Genomic DNA, 23,044 nt, shown 5'->3' on the forward strand with positions numbered 1-23,044 from the left:
TCCATAAATCACCAGGGGCCAAGAGCTGAAACTTGACTTTCAGAAAAGACACAAGTTGGTTGTATATATAATGCTGGTGGTAAGTGAGAGAGGACACGCACCGCTCCTGTGCCAGGTAAGTTCACTACGGGCTCACCATAGCCTGTGCTACTTGCCCCGCTCCTGTGCCAGGTAAGTTACGGGCTCACTATAGCTCGTGCTACTTGGAACTTGTTCCTAGTAGCTGAATCTATAACAACAAGAGAGAGGAGAGAGAGAGAGCAGTGTTCCCTATCAGGGACTAAGTGGAAGCCAGGCCTCTCTCTAAGCCCGCCTACTAGCCTTGTTGATGCGTTATAACTTAACTATACTGACGTACAAATTCTTATCGAACCTGTCCCTACAGCTGTAGATGCAGGTGACTTCTCTCAACGCATTCCACTTATTGACCACCCGTACAGATTACGAGTATTTCCTTACATTCCTTCAACTCATTTGTGTTCTCCACCTTCCACTTGGGTCTTGTTCTACTTTCTCTCACAAAGAGGCTGTTCTTGTCCATCTTGTCTATTTCCCCTCAATATATTTTATGTGGTGATGATATCTCCTCTTGTTATTCTGTCCTTCAGGGTTGTGAGGTCTAGTTCCTTCAACCTCTCCTCATAGCTTAACCCTCTCAGCTCTGACCCCAATCTAGTTGCAAACCTCTGCATATATTAAGTTTCAGTTTTATGCTCCACAATGTATGGGTTCCTGGCCAGTGCTGCATATTAAAGTGTTGGTTTAACAAAAACCTGTGTAGTATTGCTTTGAAAGCGTCCCGATTTAGGTTACTGAACAACAATAGAGTAGAGTCTCAGAGACTATACAAATGATGTCCAACAAAGACTAGGCCTTCCCCTGGGGTGCCATTTAATCATGGAGATATTAGGTGATCCACGCCCCAGTCACATAAGTTGCTAACCATAATAAACGTGCATAACAACATTTCATTCACCAGGGCCATGTTGCGGACGTTCGGAAGCTTGTTGATTGAGTTGATTGACAAGTCTTCCGCTTTTGGGGTCTATGGTTCAAGACTATGTGGCCCAGGTGAATATAATGTTTTTATCCAAGTTTATTGTGGTTAGCAAGTTACATACAGTGTTTGGTTAGGTACAAATAGGAGCTGCCCTCGACGGGTTGAAAGGCCTTTTGCAGCTTCCTTTTATTCTCGTGGAGACGAAAAGGTATATAAGCCACTTCAAACTACACATATAAAAGTTTATATGAGAGAGATGTAGGTCGGACGACGACTGGAAATTCAGGTTTCAATAGTACAAGCTTCATTCTGCAAGTACACACACAAATGATTCAAAGCATGTAATTAACAGTCACCATATTCAGTATTATATTGGCCATACCAGGTGCTCCAGGGGGCTACAGAGAACCGAGAAAAACTTGGCTTTCACTTCTGTTCATACACACACACACACACACACGAGGCGTAGAGGAAGGCTGGGGGGGAGGGGGTGCGAGACAGATGGCGAGATATGGAGGGAAGAGGTGGCGGTGGTGTTGTTTGGGGAAGAAAACGGTAATTGTGGGTAAATCCATCTATAATTGCTAGGTAATTTTAAGCTGCGAGCTTCTTAGTCTTGGGCGAAGATGTGGGTCAAGTTGCCTGAGTGGGAAGGTGTCCGCCGCCCCACAGGCGAGAACAGCTGTTAGTTCAGTATGCTAATTTACTTATATAGTCATATCTATGTTTCCGTAGTTCTGTACGAGCGCGCGTGCCCAGTAAGTAGGTCTCAACCACAACCTATATTCCGTCTCAGTTCACAACGTGCCAAGATTTTTATTTATCTCTTTCGCAGGTAACTTTGAGCCCATTATCTCAAAACACGGAGTAACGCCATGCTAATTTTGCCTTTTGTTTCGAAGCCATGACCCGCCGCTCGAGGCGAGAACTACACAATATAACGTGAAAGTCAACCACTGTGCGTCTCTCACTGCTACATCAGACAACGTCATCAGTCTGTCTATGAAATGTAGAAAAGCAGGAGTGAACTGAAAGTGTTGTTTTACAGAGTGTATTGTTGGGGTGATCCACTGTGACCCAGCGGCATCCCAGCAAGTTCTCACTTTCTCCCAGCCGGTACTGCAACTATGGTGGTTGTTGGTTGACGGGGGGAGCTGTTGTGATTACCAGCTCCCCCCCCCCCACTGTACCATCCCAACTCTCCCCTCCCCACTGTACCATCACCAACCCTCCCCCCTCCATGTACCACCACACTTCTCGCCAAAAAAAAAATCCCACCCCCACCAACTTTCCTCAACACACCTAACACCCAGACAAGAGCTACGAGGAGAGGTTAGAGGCATTAAATATGCCACAGCTGGATGATAAAAGAAAAAGAGGCGATATGATCGTCAATACAAGAAACTAACGGGAATAACAAAAATTATGAGAAGAATTCTTGAGATCTGGAAGTTCAAGAACAAGAGGTCATAGATTTAAGCTAAATAAACAACGCTACCAAAAAAAATTAGACCATTTACTCTCACAAACAGAGGTGTAGACGGTTGGAACAAGAGAGGTGGTGGTGGTGGTGGAGGCCAAAACTGTCAGTATTTCCATAGCGTTATATGACACAGTACTGGGAAGACGGGATACCATGGAACGTAGCTCTCATCTTGTATCAAGTTCAAGTATGTTTATTGAGATAAGCAATAAATACATCTCAAAGGGATAGAGTAGCTTAGGCTATTTCTACCCCCCCTGCATCTTGTATCTACACTTAGGTAATTACTAACCCTTCCGCCACACCTTTCCCCCACCACCGCCAACCGCCTCACCCTCCAACCAACCTAAATGGCTGTAAACAGCTTTGGTTGGTCCTTAGCTTTCGTTGAAATGTAGCTTTCAGACTGCTTTACTTTCAGATGCAGCTCTTGTAGTGGTAGTATGGGGTGGTTCCCACACTACCAGTAACATGTATGGTGGGTCCGTGGTTGAGTGCGGTTGTTGGTGCGTGCTGTTGCGGGGCCTCGGAGCCGTGTTGGCCTGTGCTACGTACAGGGTTCGTGTCCTGAGGAAGGGTACGATTTGCCTGGAATTCACCGGACAGGCATCTTACCCTGCTGTTGAAGTGGTTTTCTTCTTCTTGGGGTTATCTTGAGATGATTTCGGGGCTTAGCGCCCCTGCGGCCCGGTCCTCGAACAGGCCTCCTGTTTGTTACACATCCCCAGGAAGCAGGCCGTAGCAGCTGTCTAACTCCCAGGTACCTATTTACTGCTGGGTGAACAGGGGCGTCAGGGTGAGAGAAACTCTGCACATTTGTTTCCGCCTCTGCCGGGGGATCGAACTCGAAACCTTAGGACTATGATTCCCGAGCGCTGTCCACTCAGCCGTCAGGTCACCCTTTTGCGGGTGAATGTAGAGTACAGCTTGTTGCCGGTCACCGGGCTGTTGTGAAGTTCGGCTCCACAGGGATTCGTGGATCGTTATGATCGGCGATCCTTCCCGCAGACTGCAGGTTGTGGTTCTGTGACGGTGTCGGATGGATGCGGCGAGACCACGTATGTTGCTGTGCATGGGGCCCCTGTTTGAGTTCCCTGAAGATCTGCTGCGTTACTTTGCCCGGTTTGGGCGGGTGCTGAGTGTGCAGGATGAACATCGTCTCCTCCGGAAGGTGGAAGGGTGTCCCGAATGGGACCCACACGTTGGCTATGCGGCTGGAGTCCCCTATACCATCGTCGGTCCTGCGTATGGGGTTCTATGTTCGAGTGTTCTATGCTGGCCAGCCCCAGACGTGCTTCCGGTGCGGGTTGTCGGGGCACCAAGCTGCGGGTTGTGGTGCTGGCAGTGTCCGCCATGCGATCATCATCCGAGAGAAGGACTTTCCCCAGATGGATAGGCCTGGAGAACTCTGTGTGATGCCGACAGTGGATGCTGTCTCCTGCCCGTCGGGTGTACTGGTGATGTCGACGGTCTCTGCAGACCGCCCAGTTGGCGGTGTGGATGTCGTGGCCGTCGAGTGTGCGGTTCCGCCCCCGCCGTCCGCTTCCCTGCCTCCTCCGCCCCCACCTGCCCCGTCTCCGGCTGCTGTCTTCGGTGGAGTGTGGCGGATGCGTTGGCTAGGAGCTGTGCGTGTCCCTGTGGATGTTCCTGCTGTGGTGTGTGGTATTGTCTCCGATAGTTAAGGCAGCTGCGGTGCTACGTGATCGTCTGATACTTGACCGTGTGTGGTCTCCCGGTGTTCCTGCTGTGGCGCCTCTGGTGGCGGATGATGGTCCTGCCGACGAGTACCCGGCGTCGAAGCGTTCCCGTCAGGATCCCTTTTTGTCTCCCCCGCGGGGTGTCGCCTGGGCGGACGTGGTGGACACCAAGGATGTGGCTTTTGTGCAGCCTGTGGGGGGGGGGGGTGTTGTAGTCGTGGTGGAGGATTCCCCTTTTGCTGGGGTGGTGACTGGTATGGTGGCCTCGGTCCATGTTACTGTGCCCGCCCCTGCGCCCGAGTGCGAGCGTTCCCAGAGAGGGGGGGATTGTTGCCCCTGCTAGTGTGAGTGGTGATTTGCATTTGATTTTGAAGAAAGATGCGCCCTCCGTTGCCGCGCCCTCCGTTGCCGCGCCCTCCGTTGCCGCGCCCTCCGTCCAGCTGGCCCTGGTTCCGCCGGCTGTGCCTCTGCCTCTTGCGCAGCCCCCCCCCCCCCCCCTGCCCCCGGTGCAGTCCTATCTATGCCTCAATCTTGTGTGTTGTGGCTGGACGTGCCCCTGCCCGCTATCCCGATGCCTCCTGTGGTAGTTGTTCGTCACCCTGGACACCCGTCATCGTGCCTCTGTTTTCATTGTCTTCAGTACTTTTCTGTTTTGTTGTAAATGAGATTGCACTGTTTTCCTGTATCGTGTGTTATGTTGTTTTCTGTGCTGTGTGTTTGGTACTATTGTGCTCTGATGTGGTGCTTTGGTGCCTTTATGTTTCTATTTATGTAGCTTGTTTGTTTATAAAAAAGTAACATGTATGGTGGTGGTGGAGGTTCCCACACTACCAGTAACATGTATGATAGTGGTGGTGGTGGTAGTGGTGGTGGTAGTTGTTCCCACACTACCAGTAACATGTATGATGGTGGTGGTGGTGGTTGTTCCCACACTACTAGTACAAACCCGTATCTGTCCTCAAACACATCCTGCCGCCCGTAGCAGCTACTCAACGTCTCTCAAACCTCATATGTTCTACACCTTTATTGGATAGATATGCGCACACGCATGCGCGCGCGCGCGCGTACACACACACACACACACACACACACACACACACACACACACACACACACACACACACACACACACACACACACACACACACACACACACACACACCAGTCTGGTAGCTGAGCGGACAGCGCGTAGGACTCTTAATTCTGTGGCCCGGGTTAGATTCCCGAACCAGGCAGAAACAAATGGGCAAAGTTTCTTTCACCCTTAATTTCCCTAAGTCTTTCTAAGTCCTAAGTAATTTACTGTAGTAGCAGTAAATAGGTACCTGGGAGTTAGAAGGTTGTTACAGAGCTGCTTCCTGGTGATGTGTATGTGTGTGTGGGGGGGGGGGAATTGCTAACAGTTGAGAGGAAAGAAAGAACGAAAGCTCAACCCCCCCCCCGCAAGCACAACTAGGAGAATACAACTAGGTGAATACACACTCGGGGCGCAGGTGGCTGAATGGACAGCACGCTGGATACATAGTCCTGTGGACCGGGGTTCGAATCTCGGCGCCGGCGAGAAATAAATGGGCAAAGTCTTTCACCCTTAATACCCCTGTTACCTAGCAATAAATTGGTACCTGGTAGTTAGACAGCTGTTACTCCAACACAACCACATGCGCTTCAAAAGTACAATATTAACGAGTGCTCTAACAGATGTTGGGACCAATACAAGAGACGGTAGTGGTATTGTTGTCTCCCTCAGACGCAGACTTCGCTTGGCTGCGTTTAGCGTACACAGACCATGAGGCGGCAAGTGTGGTCACTGTGTTACTGGGCTGGTTTATTCATCCGCCGGAGCCTTACACACACGGCAGAGTGTAGCTCGTGTGCAAACTTTGGTTGTGTGACGGCCGTGGCGCCCTCCCCCCGCCACCTCCCCGCCGCAAATCAACAACCCACCGACATACAAAAACCCAGAGGGAAAGGAAAAGGGAGGGGGTGCGATCAAGCTTCAGTTCCCGGACCCTTCCTCTTAACCAATAACTTGACACATGCAATGCCTCCTCAACCCCACGAGTTTTGTGGCATCCCAAATTCGCCTCCCAAATGACAGTACCAACAACAACTGTACAAAATGTAGACTGTTGCACTGAAAAAATCGACCATTCCTAATTTTTCTAGTCCTAGTATAGTATATAATATTTTATATATATATATATATATATATATATATATATATATATATATATATATATATATATATATATATATATATATATATATATATATATATATATATATATACAATGAATTAGGTCTATGGTTGTGAATGTTATGCCTAGGACAGTTTTTTTTTAAGATGTAATGTTACTGTGTTTCAATTTGTTATGCACTTTAGAATTACATCAGTACGAAAAATGGATATTTTAGTTCACAAGTCTATATTTTGTAACATTTCGTCCAGAGTAGTTAAATGTACTATAATTTTTTGAAGGATAGGTTCTCTTATTTCCATTTACCTTCTTGTATACAGTTAGTTTCCGGTATTCAAAAAAATCTATCTTTCCGATAGAAAATGTGCAATATACTGTATAACCCTATTTTTAGTGTAGCATCGGCGCTCTCAAATAAAATATATACTGTGGATCTCACATGTATCACTAATAGTCACTCTTTAGTAGGATGACTAGGCATGTACCAACATTTGTTAAATCACGTCAGTCTGACTCATATTTTCTAGATGAAGGTGGGCGAATACCAGCCATTACCAATATACGGCTTTATTATTTTCTACCACAAATATGGCCACACACTTACAATGATAACCAGTATATATACATGTTGACCAAACCACACAGTAGAAATCATAAATTTATGATTTATCTATCATAAATCTCTATCTATTAATCTATCAATTTTTCTATAACCTCTTGTATGTATGTACTTTACCTGAATAAACATTTGAATTTGAATTTGAATTTTAAAAATCAAAGAGACGATGACGTTTCGGTCCGTCCTGGACCATTATCAAGGCGATTGTGGTCCAAGACGGACTACAATCGCCGAAACGTCGTCGTCTCTTCAATTTCTAGTGTGTGGTTTGGTCAACATTTTTCAACCACGTTATTGTGACTTTTCATCAGCATGTATACATTTTCTTCTGTCCTCCATGGACAGGGTTAGAGATCTGTTAAACATATAGTTCAGTGATTTATTGAACAATCAACCACAGAAGGTGATGTAGTGCTTTTAAAATGTTAATCTAACCTACAAACATAAACACACAGATTTACGTCTGTCCTACATAAACAGTGTTCAAGGTGTCTTTTTACATAGCGTCATTAACGTACGTTTACGAAGGTGAAATGCAATTCTTATTGGATATACAGCATACACGTATCTTTCAGGATATACAGGATATACAGGACACATATCTACACATATATGTGTATTCAGGATATACACACATATCCTGTATACAAATACATATACATATATACATGGTTGGTAGCGCATGATAAACTGTAGCAAGATTGAGATACACATATGGCAGGGAGACGGCCAGAGAGATACAGTGTGTTGGTCAGGTGTGTCCACACCACACCGCTATTAGCAAGGTTTGTGCCAATATGGAAAAAGACTGACCATTCTGCGCATATTTTGTTACTGCCATTTTTAATTTTTTTTACGATGTTAACAATTTGAGAATAAGTTGAGTAGAGGTTAATAAAATGTTATACATTTTGGGAGTATTTAGCAGACATGTTGAAAGTTTTCAACACAAAATTTAATTCTCTAAATACAGTGCAGGTTTTATGGAATGTTATAATCAATCGTGTTACACGAACTTATCAGGGAAGTGATACGCAACCTGGTGATGTGAAAATAAAACTCCCCAGAAATGGCTCAGAATGTTTAATGCTGTTTGAGCACAACTAGTATTTAAAAACAAATATAATATCGTGCATGAAAAAATCAAAATGACTTGGAACATTAATATAATTAATACCACCAGTAAGACTACTAAAAACATAAATTATATTTGAAACCCCTAATCGGCACTTCGTAACCCATTACTGTCTGATCATGCCAATAATTACTCTTGCACTATATGCAATAACATCTGTACTATTCATAAATATCTTTTAATCTTCAATATTTTGTGCTGATAAAGTTAACAGAAATTTTAAGCTAGACCATATCAAAAGAAAATGGTTGGTAAACACGGTAAACACCCGACACCGAGCCCCTCATGACCAGATTATTTATCGAGCGCTCTAACCGTCACCAAGTGCAGGAGGTCAGCTAGTTTCTGTGACTGCATGAGAACGTTCTGAAGGTAAATGTATAACTGTTAGGCTAAGCCTTGCGACACGAATATTTACCGCGAATTGCATGAGAAACTTAGGTGGAGAGGAATGTAGGCAACTTTACACACCAAGTAGCCAGCTATTTGTGTGTGATCGCTCGATCATTTCTTGTTTGAGGCCACACAGGACGACTATTGTGCGAGCTTTCAATCAGCACACGAGATGATGGTGCAAGTACCACGGTCGCTAATGCTCGCCTCGGGTATATACTGTATAACTACCTGGCCATGGCTTACAAATGGCTCCCACAAATGTAGACGTGCAAATACCAGCTAACCTCAAGACATTAAGTTGTTATATTTCCTTAAAATAGTAAAATTTTACCTCAGACTGCTACCATTACATAATATAACATGTACTATTTTTGTGAGGTATTAATCCCCACGGAGATACAGTTCATCCTCCTCTGCTCCGTCCGTGCAAGGACATGCAAGACGCACAGATGATGCCATACAAAATCGAGAAACTTTATAATGGTAAAGGTAATAAGAAAGGAAGGAGAACGGGAAATAGTAAAGGTTAATTAATAATTTTAAAAGTTAAATTGAATGATAAGAAGAAAATGAGTCTGCAATCACCCAAAAAATAATAGTGCATATAGCTGCTATCGACGGAATGTCTAAAATATGGCCTGTTTACCCATATTATTAGGCTATATTAGGTATATTAGGATAGGGTATTAAAAGTATCAACACAAAATAGAACTCGAAACAAGGGGTATAAATTGGCTAAGTTTAGATTTAGGGAAGATCTGGGTAAATACTGGTTTGATAACAGGGTTGTTGATTTGTGGAACCAATTACCACGTAACAATACAAGTGGGGTCCTTTGATTTTAAGTTAGCCATACATATGAGTGAGATTGGGTGGATATAAATGGGAGCTGCCATGTATAGGTCAATAGGCCATCTGCAGTTACCTTGATTCTTATGTTAAAACAGGAGGACGGGCTGGATAATCGCATGACGTAATGTTACGGAGTTTAACACTATACAGGCACGGTGATAAGACCAATATAGCGGAACGCGACCCGTGACTGTGCGTTTAAGGTGCACTTTCCCGCGGAATGCTCCCACTGCCGCTGGGTGTGTGGGTGTCACCTGGGGACGGGGGGACGGGGGGGGGAACACATCACCGTTTCCCTTCCCGCAGTAAGATTCACATATGGTATCTTTATTCTGAAGTATGTTTCCTGTTTTGTGTTCGTGCGTTCTTATGTGCCGGTGCATTTGGATCTCCATGTTAAATAAAGCTAAATATATGTATGCATCAGTGTAAATAAACTAAGTCACTTACATTCATGTATTCAACCGATACATAACTATACACGCATGTGAATGCACCTATACATAAATGGTCTTGGTGTATATAGTCCCTACAGTATTAAAAATTACAGTATGCTGATTGCAAGACAAATACTAGGCCTATACCTTCACAAGAAACACTTCAAAAGAAGAATTATTTACAGCATAAACTGTAAATTTTCTTTTTGAAATTGTCGAGAATTTTGGATATGTTCCCGGGCTTGGCCAGCCTTGCACAGTCATGGGCTGTTGTCGGGTCCGGGTGGGATCCATCAACCGTGCCACTGACCCTCATTGTGCATGGTGGTAGGCAAGTGTTCTACGCAGCTTATTGCGTTTACCAGGATATCTCTGCGGTACCAGGATGTGTGTACAATGCACGCGCGGTTTTGTGCGCGGACATGCATTACACGACATGTAGATTAAAACAGGCAAATTATATATTATATTGTTGCAATTCAAGTTGCAAGTAGGCACTTTATTATGCCCACTTAGATCAGCTGGCAGGCGTATACTATCCCAATTTTATACGGTGGGCCTCTCGTACAGGCCCATCACCACAACCACCACCCTTAAAAGCCCACAAGGAATCCAGCTTGGATGACCCCATTGTAGACCAAGTTGCTGCAGAGTGCCTGGGTGCTGCAACAACACAACTGTGTCCATATTTCGCCTCTAGTAAACTCATCCTCCTAAAATGATAGTACTTAGAGCAAATATTTTGTCGAACGTACTATTATGTAATGTTGACTCAAAACATCACGTTTCCTGTCAATTCTGTTGTGGCCGAAAAAGTTTAAAATCAAACAAACATTTTTAAGCCTAGTATAACAGGTATATGTACTACATTATCCATACTATAGCGTATATTAGGTCTAGAATCGCTTGGGCAGGTCAGGTTTGGTTCCTTAGTTATCAGCCTTTAGTTATGGTACAATTCAAGTCTTTCTAGAATGCCATTTGGGCTAATTCAATAATACAAAACGTGAACTTTTGAAATGTTCAATAGTATATATTAGTACGTTTGACCAAATAGTTGGCATAAGTACTATAATTTTAAAAGTGTAAGCTGCTTCTAGTAAACAAATGCCATGTATGCTGAATGCACTGTCACTTAAAACCAATATTAATTTTACTATTATCTTGTGGAAACCAATGTTGAAAATTATGTTATCATTAACAGAGTTCTACCTCCAATGTATAATACTATATTGTTAATACAAAAAGTTGTAGTGTGAAAAGTGTTACTAGATGTCACTGTAATTATGTGTGTAGATTGATTGTAATTACGTAAACAATTCAGCAAAGGTCCAAGACCATTTGCACCCTCTAATTGTATTATTATTATTATTATTATTTTGGCACTGCAGCTCACAAGACGAGTATGGGGTGCACAATAACTAACCGTCTCTGGCCGGCAATAATAAAAGTAATGGTGACCTTGACACTGTTGACTGATCTCACTGCTGTATTTAGTCACTTTACCGTATGCGACATGTCCACACACACACACATTATATTATATATATATAATATATTTATATAATATATATATAATATATATATATATATATATATATATATATATATATATATATATATATATATATATATATATATAATATATATATATATATATTTATAAGTATTTGTCAATGTATCTGTTTATAGATAAGTCATAACACTAAATTCTGAAAGTATAGTGGTATGACTTATCTATAAAGTAATTTTTAGTAAAGCGTGCTTTACTAAAATTAAGAGGCATTGATTGGGCATTCCCAGCTGGACTATCCCAGTTCAACAAAACAAGAGACAAGCATCAGTTAAAAAGAATACATTAAGAACACTAAACGAGACCAGAATTGTTATATTTTTTCTCTAAAGCAGAACTCGCACAAGGGCAGTTAACTTTTTTTCAGCTTTGTTGTTGTTGTTGTTTTAGATTCAGCTACTCAGAACAAAAAGTTCCAAGTAGCACGGGTTATGGCGAGCCCGTAGTGAACTTAACTGGCACAGGAGCGGGGCTGTAAATTTTTTTTTTTTTTAGCGACGCCCATGAAGGAAGGTCTCGTGATAGATCATGTTTTTGCATACAAAAATATGTCTATGTATTTATCCCTTAATGCATAAATATGTATGGAATCAAATAATTTTTGCTAATGAGTGATTATATTATTGACTCTACCTGAACAGTGTCGAGCTGGGATATAGAAGCCTGCTAAGCATATCGAGGTGTCTACATATAATCCTAGACCAAGTACTGACCTTCCCCAGAATGCACGCCACAACAGTCTCCTAACTTCCGGGTACCTATTTACCGCTAAATGTAGGCAAGGAAACCTCGTCCCAAACGTCTCGCTCTGTCCAGAAATCGAACAGGAACCAAACAGTTGTGAACAGTCTGCGTTACGTGACGTCAGAATGTCGGTTTAGTCACAAACTTATCAAACAATTTTGTTTTATTTTGTATAAACATATTTAGGTACACATGCATTTATGCGACTTCCCTCGACTATGTGAAGGATTACATATCGTACTCACTTAATTGTATTCGTCTAGTCGTACTTGCAGGGGTTGAATTTCGGTTCTTTGGTCCCATCAATCAACTGATGCACAGGTTCCCGAGCTTGTTGTGTTCTCATATATCTAGATTTTAAACTATATATGGAGTCTGCCTTTACTGTCTGATTGAAAATTGCTTTCTAACGTTTCTGTGGCTCATTCTGGGTGCTAAATTTCCAACCATGTCCCCTTGTACGTGTATCACCTGTGCTAAATAGTTTGTCTACTCAGTCAGATCCCCTGAGAATTTTATATGTGGTAATCATGTCTCTTCCAACTCTTCTATCTCTCAGTGACGCGAGGTTTAATACCAGTAGCCGTTTCTCGCACTTCACACTTCTCAGCTCAAGGACTAGTCTGGTGACATAGATTTTAACTTTTTCCACCTTGTATTCGACTAGATATGGACTTCACGCTGGCGATGCCTATACTAGGATTGGTCTGGCATATGTGGTATACAAGGTACGTATGTCAAAAGATAGCCAACGTCATCCTGACAGTTATTTTTTGCACATTAGCTATAATACCTCCCCAAAAATTAGAGTAATTACTTCGATTCTTTCCCAAATAGGCAACACTTAACAATTACAACGGTGTTTATGTTAAATCGTCATTGGCTAACAAGTATAATTTAACGCTTTACCAAGGTAAAGAAACTGTGTTGCAAAACTTTGCTGACCGGTCGAGATGCAGTCATCATGGTTGTACTCACCAAGTGAGTGTGTGTGTGTGTGTGTGTGTGTGTGTGTGTGTGTGTGTGTGTGTGTGTGTGTGTGTGTGTGTGTGTGTGTGTGTGTGTGTGTGTGTGTACACACACACACACACACACACACACACACACACACACACACACACACACACACACACACACACACACACACACACACACACACCTAGCCTTTGACTACATGATGGAGCTTAAAATTGTGACCAAAGGACAAGAGGTCCGGGAAAGGAGACTTGATTACAGAAAAGGGGACTACAGCAGGATAAGGGACTACCTGGGAGAAGTGCAGTGGGAGGAAGAACTTAGAGGAAAAACAGTGCAAGGTATGATGAACCAAGTCATATTGAAATGCAAGGAGGCTGAAGATAGATTTATTCCAACAATAAAGACAAAAAGCAGGAGGGAATATAATAACCCATGGTTTAATAGACAGTGTCAGGAAGCAAAGGTGAGAAGCAGGAGGGAGTGGAGGAAGTACAGAAGACAAAGGACAGAGGACAACAGGATTAGATGTAACAGAGCTAGGAATGATTACATTAACATAAGACGAGTGTCGGAAAGAAATTATGAGAACGATATTGCAGTCAAAGCGAAAAAGCAACCAAAATTACTACATAGCCATATAAGAAGGAAGATGTCGGTAAATGACCAAGTGACAAGACTGAGGAAAACAGAAGGGGCATATACAGAAAGCGACAAGGAAATCTGCGAGGTACTGAATGCAAAATTCCATGGAGTGTTCACTACCGAGCCTGAGCAGCTCCCATTGTTAGAAGAGATTACCCAAGATGAAAGACTATCAGATATAGAGGTGACAGCAGAGGATGTAATGAAACAGTTGACAACACTGGATGCAAATAAAGCTGTTGGACCAGACAAAGTATCACCGTGGATACTTAAAGAGGCAGCGCAGGCTCTCAGCGTGCCTCTGGCAATGATCTTCAATGAGTCACTTATGTCGGGAGAATTGCCCAGTTGCTGGAAGGAGGCAAATGTCGTACCGATTTTCAAAAAGGGGGATAGGGAGGAGGCACTTAACTACAGACCCGTATCACTGACAAGCATCCCCTGCAAAATACTTGAAAGAATAATTAGGCTAAGACTTGTTGAGCACCTGGAGAGCATTGGGTTTGTAAACAAGCACCAACATGGGTTCTGGACAGGGAAATCATGCCTAACAAACCTTTTAGAATTCTATGATAAAGTAACAAGGATAAGGCAGGACAGAGAAGGCTGGGCAGACTGCATATTTCTTGACTGCCAAAAGGCCTTTGATACGGTACCGCACATGAGACTGCTATACAAACTTGAGAGGCAGGCAGGAGTAAGCGGAAAGGCCCTAGTATGGGTGAAGAACTACCTAACAGGAAGGAGCCAGAGGGTAATGGTAAGGGGCGAAAAGTCGGACTGGCGAACAGTAACAAGTGGAGTACCTCAAGGATCGGTGCTGGGACCAATCCTCTTTCTAATTTACGTAAATGATATGTTTACAGGAGTGGAATCATACATGTCAATGTTTGCAGATGACGCAAAATTAATGAGAAGAGTTGTGACAGACGAGGATTGTAGGATCCTCCAAGAGGACTTAAACAGGCTACAGAGATGGTCAGAGAAATGGCTACTGGAGTTTAACACCAGTAAATGTAAAGTTATGGAAATGGGATCAGGTGACAGGAGACCAAAGGGACAGTACACAATGAAGGGGAACAGCCTACCTGTAACGATTCGAGAAAGAGACCTGGGAGTGGATGTGACACCTAATCTAACTCCTGAGGCACATATAAATAGGATAACGACAGCAGCGTACTCTACACTGGCGAAAATTAGAACTTCATTCAGAAACCTAAATGAGGAAGCTTTTAGGGCGCTTTACACTGCCTACGTGAGACCCGTCTTAGAGTATGCCGCGCCATCATGGAGCCCCCACCTGAAGAAACACATAAAGAAACTGGAGAAGGTTCAGAGGTTTGCGACGAGGCTTGTCCCAGAGCTACGAGGGATGGGATATGAAGAGCGGCTGAAGGAACTGAACCTTACGACACTAGAGAAAAGAAGGGAGAGAGGAGATATGATAGGGACATATAAAATACTCAGGGGAATTGACAAAGTGGAAATAGATCAAATGTTCACACGTAATAATAACAGAACGAGGGGACATGGGTGGAAACTGGAAACTCAGATGAGTCACAGAGATGTTAGGAAGTTTTCTTTTAGCGTGAGAGTAGTAGAAAAATGGAATGCACTTGGGGAACAGGTTGTGGAAGCAAATACTATTCATACTTTTAAAACTAGGTATGATAGGGAAATGGGACAGGAGTCATTGCTGTAAACAACCGATAGCTAGAAAGGCGGGATCCAAGAGTCAATGCTCGATCCTGCAAGCACATATAGGTGAGTACATATAGGTGAGTACACACAGCCGTATTTTCAAACTCAAACTTCACTTTATATATTTTATGTTGTTTCGTTAAAACCAATCAAAGGGCCTTTTTCTTTTAATAAAAAATACACCTTTTCTGATATTGCATCCCTTCCAAAATTAAACAATTTCACTTACTAAAAACTAAACAGACCAAATTATCATTTATTTTTTTGGAACTGTATTTAAGCATCAACAACCGTGTAGGTTTGTACCATGCCAACACTAACTGGCAGCTACAGCTATGCTTGTCACAGTTCGGATAAGGAACCCACTACAGGCCAGTTTCCCTAACTTGCATAGTTTAACTAACTGTATATGTATAACTACAGGCCAGTTTCCCTAACTTGTATACCATGCAAGGTGATGGAGAAGATTGTGAGGAAAAGGCTCGTAGAGCATCTAGAGGGAAACAGCTTTGTAACACACCACCAACATGAGTTCAGAGATGGTAAATCGTGCCTCACAGGCCTAATAAAATTCTATGACCAAGCAACACAAATTAGGCAGGAAAGAGAAGGGTGGGCAGACTGCATTTTCTTGGACTGTCAGAAAGCCTATGACACAGTACCTCACAAAAGGCTGTTACAAAAGTTGGAGCAACAGGCAGGAGTAAAAGGTAAGGTGCTCCAGTGGATAAGGGAGCATCTAAGCAATAGGTAACAGCGAGTAACGGTGAGGGGGAAGGCATCAGAGTGGCGAGATGTCATCAGCGGGGTTCCATAGGGCTCGGTACTTGGACCCATCCTGTTTCTAGTACATGTAAACGACCTTCCAGAGGGTATAGACTCATTACTCTCAATGTTTGCTGATGATGCAAACATTATGAGAAGAATCAAAACAGATGAAGATAGACAGAGACTACAGGACGACCTGGACAAACTGGAGGAATGGTCTAGAAAATGGCTGCTAAAGTTCAACTCAGGAAAGTGTAAAGTAATGAAATTTGGCGAAGGGAGCAGAAGGCTGAACACAAGGTACCATCTGGGAGGTGAAATCCTGCAAGAGTCACATAGAGAGAAAGATTTGGGGGTTGATATCACACCGAACCTGTCCCCAGAGGCCCACATAAAAAGGATATCATCAGCGGCATATGCTAGACTGGCCAATATAAGAACTGCCTTTAGAAACTTGTGTAAATAATCGTTCAGGACCCTGTACACTACTTATGTAAGACCAATCTTGGAGTATGCAGCTCCAGCCTGGAGTCCATACCTAGTTTAACACAAGACGAAGTTAGAGAAGATTCAGAGGTATGCCACCAGACTGGTCCCGGAACTGAGAGGAATGAGCTACGAGGAAAGGCTAAGGGAGCTGAACCTCACAACCCTGGAAAGCAGAAGAGTAAGGGGAGACATGATAACCACCTACAAAATTCTCAGGAGAATTGACAGGGTGGATAAAGACAAACTCTTTAGAACGGGTGGAACACGAACAAGGGGACACAGATGAAAACTTAGTACCCAGATGAGCCACAGAGACGTTAGATTTTTTTTTTCAGTGTACGGGTAGTTAACAAATGTAATGCATTAAGTAGTGTTGTGGTGGAGGCCGACTACATACACAGTTTCAAATATAGATATGATAGAGCCCAATAGGCTCAGGACTCTGCACACCAGTTGATTGACAGTTGAGAGGCGGGGCCAAAGAACCAAAGCTCAACCCCCGCAAACACAACTAGGTGAGTACAACTAGGCGAGTAATAAATAACTAGATAATGCGAAAATATTTAAGACTTCCTTCCAACCCCAGTTCGTTATTATCCAACTGCATGACATAATAAACTTTAACAAATTCCGACAAAAAGAAAAAAAATACTTTTTTTTTAAACAATTACCTTGTAAAGCCAACATCCAAGAGGAATTATTCCTAACTATGTACCTATTGTGACAGTGTCGCTATTGTCAGTTTTTTTTCTGATCGTATACAATGTTGTGTTAGTTTTATTGCAGTGATGGATAAAGTGTTCAGTCTTCGTCTGTCCATTTGGGATAACACAATTCTCGCTCCAAATCTTTTGTTATTGTATATCTTTGTTTCCAGCCTTCTGCAACAAGGCTAGCAACAAAAATTTAAGGATTTAAGGATTAGAAATGAATTGATAATGTACTGGCAATCGATTAAGAAAAACCGAGGGCTTAAACAATCTAAATCAACAGTGGAATAGGGTGTTTAAAATCTGGAAACATTAAACAATCTTGAGTGCAAATACAAAATTAAATATTGCTACTTTTCTTGTTAAATTAATACCTATAAAATATAAACGGTAAGAATCACTTCTCTTAGTTCACCCCACCTCCCTGATTTTACTGTGCTTCCCTTTCATAACTACTAGCCCAGATTAGGCTACTGGTTAGATTAGAAAATCAGTATAAGCCATCACGTTAACATGATTTCATTGTGCATTGGTTAAATTTACATTGTAACCTTTCCACCGCTCCCCCCACTGGATGGTTGCCAAGGAACACATACAAATTATGACACTAGCTCTCCACATATGTAAATTGCTTAGCTTGATTAGACTACTTTTGGTTAGTTCGAACCCTTTGTTGATATACTACACTTTTTTTTAACTAGCTCATGAAAACTAACTTTTTTAGTTAAATGAATTTTGGGGCTCTGGGACAGAGTCCATTCTATGCCTCCAATCCTTTCCACTACCGCCCACAGGATCGGTATAGGGTGCATAATAAATTAGCTAAACTAAAACTTCTCGCAAGTGAAACGTTATCTATAGTAATTAAGAATGAAAAGGAGCCCTTATAAGCCAACATGGTTATACAGCACCATACTATAAACAGGCAACAATTAATTATTTGGGTATTTATCGACGACAGGTGGTGCTTGGAGATGCTTAACTTCCCAATATCCAAGAGTAACGTGACTCTAATAGTGTGCCCACTGGGTTGCTAAACTAATCTAATAGTGGGGTTAATTCAGCTCCTAAACCTATTATTTGTCTAACCTTCCCTGTGTAGATGTGTAATAAACTAATAATCCCAATTAGTGAGTGTGTGAGTGAGTAGGAAGGTTGAGGATGACAGCTTGGGTGCTGCCTACTTACGAATAGTAAGACAGAGATGGCAGTGAGGACATGTCGCAGCCACCCGATCATCTTGTTCTCCATGCTGAACATGTTGAAGCGTTTTAGGTTCATGACTGCCTTCAACGAGATCACAACACTGCTGAACGAAACAGTAAATAAAGCCCGGCCCTTCGATGCTGCCTGCAGCTATCGATGTCTGTGGCACCGATTCGTAAAGATACTAAATTTCTGAGTTTTCTTGTTTAAAAAAGTATTTACTGGTGCATTCAATTAAGTACACAAATTATGGCCGACGATTGAATTAAACCAGCCAGTTCAGTGACGTATGGAAGCAGGGAGCAGATCACACCCTCTCCCTCCTGAAGTCAGGCGCACACTGACTGGCGAGCTCGTCGTCTCCTGGGCCACTTGTCACTGCCTCATTTAGATCATCTTGCTTTCACTACACAAGACCTCACTACTGACACTTCTTCTTATATTAAATGTTTCAGTTTCTATCCCTGGGCAATACACGTTATCTGCTGTGGGGTAATCGCTACACACTCTCTCCTTCAATTATTTTGCTTTAAAATGCCTCGGGAACGTCGATGCCGCGGGAGTAAATGCGTCGTTCACCGCACTACGTCAACTGTTGGTCCAGACACTGCCAACTGGCAATCTTTTTATTATTAGCATAATAGCCTCACGTTAGTGGATGATCAGTCCAGTAATTGAGTGAGAATAATTTGAGCGCACGTTACCTTGATTATGTATGAGATATATACGCTGAGAAGTGTAATACGTTTTATTTACATATTACGTTCACATACCAGTTATGAGCTAATATATGTTCAGGACTATACTAGCAACACCAGCCTCGAATGACAAGACTAACGGGAAACACAAAACCACATCTAATATTCCAGGAATCTATTCAAGTCTACGTAACATGAGAACGTAATATCTATACCGGTACTTGATTTACAGATGATAACTACTTTAGCATTAAAGTCTCCGAGAAAGACCCGATAATAACCAAAATATTACTAGGACTTTATTTGTGCAATCAAATGTTATGATATGATTAATTTAAAAATTTAGATAAAAAATTAAATCCCTTAAATCCACTATAACTATTGGAGCTGCTTATAGATTTCTTAATACCAATATAACTGCATTCTCAAACACTCTCAGGAATCACTCAGGAATCGAATCATAAGCAACAAACTAAATAAAAATCACAATTTTAGGAGACTTCAGCACTGACCTTTGATAAAAATATAGCCCACCCAAGTCGACGACTACCTGGCAACATTAGTGACACCAACAAAATATACAAAAATGTAGCTCATGCCCAGAAAATATGCAAGCAGAGGAAAAGCTCGCCCTTTCTTTTGATCACAATATTTTAAGATTGATTACAATTATAAAAACTCTTGTAAAGGTCCAGGATGATGAATTTCTAGACTTCCCTCGAGGAGACTATTAAAAGAATGAGAGAGGAATTGCAGAACACATTTTGGAATGAGTTAACAAGAGATCAAAGCATGCAAGAATCATGGGAAAACTTACAAAAGTCATCACTAGACTTGTTAAAAAATATATACCAAGAAAGAGAAAGAAAAGAGAGATGAATGACACAGGCAGGAAGATGAGACCAATCAAGTTACAGCTGATGATAAAAGGGCAGCCAACACTGAATACTTTACATCAGTGTTTACACACTCGAGTTTAAAAAACATTTCGGTACCGACACAAATGTTTAAAGCAGGTGAAGAGAATGAATTAAGGTATGTCCCCATAACATGTGCTATCAGCAGGAAAAGCATTGGCAAAGTGAAAGATTCAAAAGTCACAGGTGTGGAAGGAATTCAATCCAGAGGCATTAAGGAACTGGCAGATGAACTGTCTTCCACTGATGCTTATTGTCAGAAATCTCAGGACCAACAGATAGATCCCCTAGATTGGAAATGTGAAAATGTTACATCTATCTTCAAAATAGGCAGAAAAAGCTTTGCAGAAACCTACCACATGATCAGTTTGACCTTGCATATCTGCAAACTCATGGAGAGAATCCTAAGGGAGCGAGTTATCCAGCATCTCGCCACGATCTAATAAAATCCACACGATGTGGTTTTGTTAAAAATAAATCCTGCCTTACAAACCTACTCACATTTTTATTAATGGTAACCAGTTATTCTGACAAAGGACTTCTAGTAGATGCAGTATACATTGACTTTACTAAAGATTTTGATAAGATATACACCACATGAAAGACTGGCAAGGAAAGTACAAGCTCACGGAATAAATAGCAGAATAATAGAATGGATAAAATGGTGGTTAAAACAAAGAGAATAAGGGGTTGCCCCCTTGCAGTCAACTTTAATCACCTTGCTTTAATTTCTGTAAACATAAATTAATCTAACTGGAGAAATGTAGTGAATGGGATTCTGAAAAGTTGCTTTGGGGCCAAACCTCTTTGTTATATTCATCAATAACGTTACCTTGCAGCAGATTGGTGGTGCTAATTCTCCAGCAGCCACCAGCCCAGCCTACAGAGCTTAAGTCTAGCCCCAAGCATCTAGCCTCCATCCTTGGACAATGACATCCTCTTTCATAGATATAGATTATCACTGTTTAGAATATCTAGTACAGTACTGTCCACTCACCAACTTAAATCATATGGGGGGGGGGGGTCCATCCCCCTTTTGAGTTAGCCAAATATTCGAGTTAATTGACTTGACCGAGAATGTCCAAAAATGACCACATTCTAATTTATTCAGGTTTCTAATGTAGCAAAAAATGTCAGTAACTTGAATTTTTATTTAAGCTTAGGTTGAACTCTAATTTATTTCAATTTCTTTTTCTTGTATAACCTTTTAACAATAATTTCCATTCAGGTTAAAAGGTCAAAATGGGTCTAAAACTCTAATGTGAATTCTTTCAGATTACTTGACTATTCAGGTCACTAGAATCCAAATTACAGTACAGGGCTCTTACATTGCTACTTCTAACTCTGCTACGTAGCTCAAATCAAAAGCCCCCAAAAAGATTCACTAATTTCTTTAATTTATATTTTAAATTGTTAGTATATTTATAGGTTTGGTTATCAGATGAGAAGAAAGCATTCATATAAATTAGTTTTGTTTAAAATAGGGTACAGGAAGCCTGTTTACACTGTATATACTTTCGGCTTGTATCAAGGGCCTCTCCCCTTCCAGGTTGCAACCTCATAATAGTTGTCTAACAACCAGCTACCTATTTACTGCTAAATAAACAAAGATACAGTATTAGGTGAAAGAAACATGTCCAACCATTTCTGTCCTACCCAGGAATCACAGATTAAGTCTATAATAAAGCCCATTGTATAACAAAACCTGTGCTATGAATGTATAAATATGTACTCTATATGATTTCTATTACATGTGTGTGTAGTGATAGGTGCAAAAGATCAACCATGGAGCTGGCAGACCGAAGGTTAGCCATTATTCTTTTGCCCCGCTATGTAGTATCTCCCTATATTTATTTATGTCGAAACTGGTAGGTTGAGAAACATTGTATTGACAGAATGTGGACTCCTTGTATTTAGCTATGACAAGAATATGATTACAGTGAATTTTCAGGGTTTAAAAAGGACTGGGCCTCTAATATTCTGGGGCGGGTGTCAACAACAGATAGAACACCAAAATATGGCGGTAAGGAGTTGTGTTGTCAAGAGTTGTGAGGAGGACTCGAACCTATGCTCTGTACTCCCAAGCAAACACCAACAACTACACCATAACATGGTCAAAAAAATTGCAACCTGGGAACCAACTTAATCCTCTAGGGTTCTTGAGGCTTCCACTGAAGTCAAACCAGGGTTTCACACAATTTCCCCATGCACTCTGGCTTTGTAGTCTAGGAATTCTACTTCGAACACCTCAATGCACAAAGGAATCACATTTAACAATGTATCAATGAGAATATTAGAAGGAGCTGCGAGGAGGATTTGAATCTATGATTTTTCGATACATCACGTTAACAATATTTGTTTGTGCAACTTGTACTGTTCTGTACTTTGTTTACTCTCACATTTCCTGTTGACCCCTCTGTCTTCATTAAGAGGATTCAGCAATTCTTTATTCTGATCCTGTAACTGACTAGTTTATCTTTAGTGGAGAGAGAGAGGTATTTTGGTTTAGCTGTTGACAGAACAGTACACCTTCTGATGTTATTTTTTCTTCTCATAGCTCAGGATCAATGGTGAACATGTGTAAAATAAAAACTAGTACATTATGTGTTTATGGATGACCTAAGTCTGTCATTTACAAGAATTTGATACCAAGTGCCCTAATTACCACCTTCCCTCACCAGCCACTTCCTATAGGAATGTGATTCAAATCTCAAGTGAAAGAGCTTATTGAATTACAAATTTAATTTATGTTATTTTAGAATGTCATTCTATGTTGTGTTAGATCAATTTCAGTACTCTAG

At 41.7% G+C, this 23,044-nt stretch overlaps 1 protein-coding gene across 2 annotated transcripts in view; it reads right to left on the bottom strand.

Moving 5' to 3' along the window:
• Nucleotides 1-19,225, bottom strand: part of LOC123760603 (tetraspanin-13) — a 78,568-nt gene extending 59,343 nt beyond the window's left edge. Inside the window, exon 1 of one of the 2 annotated variants that reach the window (XM_045746307.2) lies at nt 18,611-19,225. In XM_045746307.2, the coding sequence (XP_045602263.1) occupies nt 18,611-18,703 (93 nt within the window). In that variant the 5' untranslated portion in view covers nt 18,704-19,225. The remainder of the gene's footprint in view (nt 1-18,610) is intronic. The other variant, XM_045746308.2, reaches the window with a different exon arrangement.
• Between the last annotated feature and the right edge of the window lie 3,819 nt (nt 19,226-23,044).

The sequence above is a fragment of the Procambarus clarkii genome, chromosome 21, assembly GCF_040958095.1.
Source record: "Procambarus clarkii isolate CNS0578487 chromosome 21, FALCON_Pclarkii_2.0, whole genome shotgun sequence".
Lineage (NCBI taxonomy): Eukaryota > Metazoa > Arthropoda > Malacostraca > Decapoda > Cambaridae > Procambarus > Procambarus clarkii.